General features: G+C 47.6%; 1 protein-coding gene across 1 annotated transcript in view; it reads right to left on the minus strand.

Annotated features, from left to right (window-relative positions):
- Positions 1 to 1,175: 1,175 nt before the first annotated feature.
- Positions 1,176 to 5,932, minus strand: part of C2CD2 (C2 calcium-dependent domain containing 2) — a 35,095-nt gene continuing 30,338 nt past the window's right edge. Inside the window, exon 14 of the mRNA XM_010156867.1 lies at positions 1,176 to 1,402. Coding sequence (XP_010155169.1) covers positions 1,176 to 1,402 — 227 coding nt within the window. The remainder of the gene's footprint in view (positions 1,403 to 5,932) is intronic.

Genomic DNA, 5,932 nt, shown 5'->3' on the forward strand with positions numbered 1-5,932 from the left:
TATTTCTACACCCTAATGCCTTTACCTTTGCCAGTTTTGCCTTTTGATTTGAAGGAGCCAGCTGTAATATTTAATGAGGGGAAAAAAGTAAAAAACCCCTCACCACCCAACCACCACGTGACAGCACTGGCAAATCGAGAACCTGAAAGATGACTGAGGGAATTGCTGCTATTTTTTAAAAAGCTCTCTTTGCTACTGTGTCTTCTCAGCAAGTGTTTGGCAAGTAAAACAAGCTGTCTAATGAAAAGCATTCTGGGGCTAAATATGCTCTATTCGTCACTCGCTGCTCCTAGCTTTGCATCTGATACGACGGTTACTTGTCTAACAGGTACTTGGGAGAAGGAATTAGAGCCCCTTGACAGGGTTTTGCGTTAGCAATGCAGCTTCTCACGCAGGGAAGAAAAGCTGCATGTAAGAATTTGTACATGTTTTGTTTACCAGTAGACCCAAGCAGACTTTTTTAAAAGTTCTGGTTTTTTAAGCATAACTTATGCACAGAACACAAACTGATATGCTAGTCTAAGTATTTGCATAATTTATTGATTTATGGCTAATAGCAAAGGCATCTCTCCACCTGCACGGGCTGAGCAGTTACGACAGCAGGCTATCTTAATCAGCATTTTAGTCCCGCTTCTGAAAACTCACCCATTTCCACATTACAATACAAACTGGATCTGGGTCTCTCCTTTCCCTTTCAGCCTGACTAGAAAAATCAAGTTGAGACTTGCGTTGCTCTGTTCCAGGCTGCAGTGAGGAAGCACGGCGGTATCTTCTCTCTCTTTACATACAGCGGTTCGCTCGTATATAGCGGGCATGATGTTTCAGTTCCTAGCTCCCCCCTAAGGTAAACCCCAGTGCTCACACACAGGCCCTCCCCGCCTGCACCATTCCCCATCCTCCGTTACCTACAATAAACCACACACACACAGAGTCCTCCAAAAGCTGTCATGACGTGATTAGCGCTGCTTGTCTTTGGAGGAGCAACTTCATAACCAACGAGAAAAAGCGTTCTGGAACAATGAACAAAAAAAGACAAGCTTTCTGTTTATTCCTGGACCACTGTGTTAGTGAGCATCATTTTATGCAAGTCACCGGCCATATCTGTATGCTCTAGTACTGTTCTGTAAACAACCGGTCAGCTGATGCGCAAGCATCCCACCAGAGAGGGGTCAGCCTTACGCGCACGGTTCTGCCGAAGCGCCGTTCAGTTTGCTCTTGCTTTTGTTTTTGGAAAGGAGCTTTCTGTTCAGGATACGTGAAAGCGTGCCTCCCTTCTTGCGCGATTCCTCTGACAGGGGCTGCTGCAGGTAGACGAGATCGTTGTGCGATTGACTCATCCCTGGATCCTTCTGATGATGCCGCCGGCGGAAAAAGAGCTTGGCGCTTTTTTTCAAAATCCCACCTGCGGAAGCAAACAGCAGAGGCGCGGGACACTTTAGACAGAACAGGCTGCTTTCCCCTTGGAGCTCAGCTTTAACCTTAACTGCAGCACGACCCAAAATGCCCTGGTCTTAACATTTCCAGTTTAAGCATCACCCTTGTAATTACTCCAACAACGTTAGAAAGCTAAGAGCGTAGTGAATCTGAAGCAAAAATATTTACAGTCTGTAACCCAGAGTCCGTGAGTTCCACCTCGGGACGAGGGGTTTCAGCTACTGGCAAATGCGAGCAGCCGTCGTGCTTTCAGCCAGAGGCACGCATACACACGCCGCATGCTACTGAATCCTCCTTGCCCCGCTCCTGCTCCAGCTCTCTCCAAACAACGCCCCTGAGAATTTCAGACCCCACGGAAGCATTCCTCCGCTTCTCCTCATTCCATGCAGGTATCATGCAAACAGCATCGCTTCGGTTCGTGACAGACTGCGGCAGTTCTAGATCTACGCGCACACTCTTACGGTCAGCAGAAATGTTCAGGGGAGAAGAGCTCACGTGTATTGCTAGAGGAGCACTAAAGAAAAAAGGAATTTTTCCTTCAGTTCTTTCAGAAATGATGCTGTTGAAAAGGAAGGAAAGCTACTGCGCAACATGCCTATGAGCAATCAAGTATTAATGCCCTGATTTCAGCTTCTAGAGTCAATCCGCACACCTTGTGGAAGTCTCCTGCCTTCTACACTACGAGTTTCAAATGCCCTTCTGAAAGCCATGGTAGTTCCAAGGTAACATGCACAGCGTCGGTGTGGGTTGTACACTGGGTTCTCACATGTCAAACGGGCACATCCGAACTTCCCAATACAATAAAAGTACAGCGTATTTTATGAAAAGAACAAAGTAATGTTACTCCTCATTGTTTCGGAAATCAAAGGAGCTGGAAGTAAATGATTAGCCTGGGATGCATGCCATGAAGGTGGCATTTTAATGTGAAGGGAAGGACACTTGGTGGTGCAGAATAGGACCTGGCAGCCAGCCCACCTGCAGTGGGCCCACACAGGCCAGCAGCACGTATTCTACATGAATTCAGTAGCACCACCTAGAGCAGCAATCACGAAGCATTTGCTAATTCAAAATCCTATTAGGAATAGCCACTCACTTCAAGCAGATTAAAAATAATATTACATCTGCTTCCAATAGGTTCAGACATTCGCTCAAATCCCTTTTGGGGTAAATTAGGTTGCTTTACTTCGTTGTATTCCTTCCCTTGATCCCATGTCAAACCTATTATGCAGCCAAGACAACCGCAGCTATCATCTCACCAGGGGCTCGGGACTCACGCTGCCAGCACAGCCACCGGTACTCTTCTCTCTTTGCAAGCTTGGGTTGTTTCTGAAGGCACACTGCTGCCAAATGCCACCTTCCCTTTCCATGTGCACACGTGTGCCTGGCGCTTGCGGCAGCTGGCTTGGGCAGAGCTCCGAGCTACCAGCACCGCTCGGCCTGGCGTACATCAGCCCCATGTGAAAACAGCAACTGTTCCGTGCAGAGTTGGGTAATGTCGCTGTCCAGGTGGCACGAGCCGATCTGAACGAAGGAGGACCCAGGTAGCAAGCCAACACAGGAGCCTTCTGGCAGTCAGACCAGTACGTGAGGACAGTCCTCTCCCTGGCAAAGCTTCCACGCCTCGTGCCCACACCACTATCAGGTCTCCCAGTTTGTTCTCAGTTCAGCTATTAATTCCTGTCACTGCACCGTCTTGATGGCGGCTCTTCCTCCATTGCAAATGGATACAAAAAGCAACAGACAGACCAGTTCTTTCACGGGACACTGTGCAACAGCTGGAATTACGTATCTGTCCCGCAAAGACTTCGCGCAGGCTAAATGTCATTTTGCACAGCAGCAGCTGCAGAGTAGGTATTTCACAGCAGCTCTGCTGGAGGCAACCAGATGCTTCTTTGTGCAGATCGGAGCAGTGACAGACGTGCTTGGGATTATCGCTTTGTATTTTAAGGACTAAGCACGCAGCACCTGGGAAGACATACTGGCATGTTTTGTCTTGCTGCTGCTGCCACTTTTCTCACAAGGCACAGTGGGATGGAAGCAGAAATCAGCTGAAAGCAACTGGAACTCATAGATTTGAATCTTGACTGCTCTCCCATCACCCTCTGATTGATCTTTTTGGCAAGGCACTACTACTTCAAGCTGTTGTTGACAGCATAAAAGAAACAGTGTTCAGCCCCACGATACGGACAGTTGTTAATATGCAAAGGCTGTGGGGGACTGATGAGGCCCTGCTGCTGTGCGGCTTTTGTTTTAGCAGTCAGCTGTTTTGCCCAGCAGTCTTGGCAGCTGCAGCTGAAGCTGTGCCAACAGGAGTAAGACACAAGGGTTTATCTGCAAGCAGCTATTCAGTCCTATCCATTCAGGCTCATTTCCCATACTAGGAAATAAAACCAAACCAAGAATGCTGCAAAAATTGTGCCGGTGGCCTGGGACAACTCACCGCAGCTGAAAAACTGCAGGCAGTGCTTCCTCGAGAGCAGCACAGGCTCAGAAGCAGCAGCCCCCCGACATGAAAGCGCTCTGTGTTTTCAGAGGTACTGAGGTCACTGCCACCTGGAAGACTGCCACATCCCCGCTGCCACCCATCAGCCTCTAGCCAGTTTGGTACGTGCTGCCTGACAGTGACTCCAGCTGCTGCGGAGGCATGCGGCCCTGCTAGGAAGGTGATGGATGCTTGTGCTATTATACGCATGCTTACTTCTCATGCCAGCTCTGCCCCAACACCAGGAGATGAGCAGAGAGCAGGTCAAGAGTGCTGTACAGACTGACTAGCCTTCACAGGCTCCTGTGCACTAGTTTGGGCTGTTCTGAAAATGCCCTTTGGCCTAGGATCACTTCTGAATCTCATTTCTGTTAATGCAGAAAGATTTCCTTCCACATCTACAGGGATATGCAAAGAGATCATTTTTTCCATTCCTTCCCAACTTCCAAAACAGTTTTTATCCAGGTGGTTTTGTAAACACCTGCTAAGGTCCTCGTAGCTCTACGAGTTAGGCTAGAAAAGAGATCCAGAAAACGTCAGCAGCAGGTTGCACGTACAGTTACAGGGTCACGCTCGCCTTGTGTGAGCAGACGCTGGAGCGATAACCAGGGACTACAGGAACTGGCATGATGGAAGAATGCGGAGCAGCCCTCCAAGCCTTCCTTGCTGTCCGTTCTGCATGCCCCATTGGGACAGCACGACCACCAGAAAAGGATCTGTTACAGCAGACTTGTCTGCTAAGACACCTGAGCACAGGAAGGTAATTTTGGAGGGAGGAAAGAAATGGATGAGGGAAGAAGAAAAGGGCTGCCAAACTATGTTTTGCTTCAGTCTTTACAATGAATGTACCATTGTAAAGCTACATATTCTTAAAAAAAAGAAGACAAAAATAACTTACTGTGTAGGTAATTAATTCTGGTTGGCACAGTAGTCCTCTTAAGTTTATAGAATGGAATGGGTAAGAAAGAGGAAGTCAGAAAGGTAAAAACCAAAAATATGAAAGAGTAAAAACAAAAAAAAAAAAACAGCGCTAACTAAGATATTAATACATACACAAGGGTTTTTAAAGCAGAAGGGGGTTGGTTTGCCTTGAGTTTGGTTTGCGGTTTTTGTTGTTGTGTTTTTCTGGGTTTTGCTGTTGTTTTCTTAAAGGGAAAGTATTTGACAAACAAACTTTGAACTATTCAGAGCTGACTGAAGGCAGGGGGGTTGAAATGTTTTCCCATCTCGCCCCATAAAAGCTACTCAGCTGTGACAAAGCAGAGATTCAATACTTCCACGAAGCAATCTGTGCATAAAGAAAGGGATTTGAGGCAGCTTTAAAAAATATGTTTTTTAAGATGAGCCAATTCTCTCCAATATTAGATACTCTGCACTTTATAGCAGGCCTGTACCACATCGCGTAAACAGGATCTGCAGAAGCCGGATCTCTCTGCAACATTCTGCACAGGGAAAACCAGAACGAGGCAAGAGCTCGCATACAGACTTCCACTTGCTTGGTTTACTATAACATGTTAGAGGAGAGTCCAGACGTTTTGCAAAATCTCAGCTTCCTAAACTTTTCCAGGCTCCAGAAGAGACAAATCCCTTCACAATTAACTCCCTACCCCCATCCCAAACGCACCCACAACATTCCAGTGACTGACCGTCTGTGCCAAACTGATTGCTGCTGTACCACCCTGATCTGCTGGGGGGAGCAATGGAGCTCTGAGAGGGCCAGAAACCTCCACGCTCTACCCTTCGCCAAGCCGTCCAGTGCCCTATGCGGGGGGTTACAAACACCTAGTACTATACTGAGGTTTTGTAGTAAGCCATTTTACAGTATCTCTGGGTAGGACAGAACGGAAAATAATAAAGCGGAAGAAGGATAGATACAGATGAGAAACACAATTTCTGCCGCTTCACCGTGAGACTGGTGTGCTGCCTGTTCGGGGCACAGTCCGCTACTGGTCTGTGTCAGGCTTCTAACAGCCCCTGCACTTAGCACTTTGCCACAAACCAGTGCTGCAGCCTGAG

The sequence above is a fragment of the Eurypyga helias genome, unplaced genomic scaffold, assembly GCF_000690775.1.
Source record: "Eurypyga helias isolate BGI_N326 unplaced genomic scaffold, ASM69077v1 scaffold43868, whole genome shotgun sequence".
NCBI lineage: Eukaryota > Metazoa > Chordata > Aves > Eurypygiformes > Eurypygidae > Eurypyga > Eurypyga helias.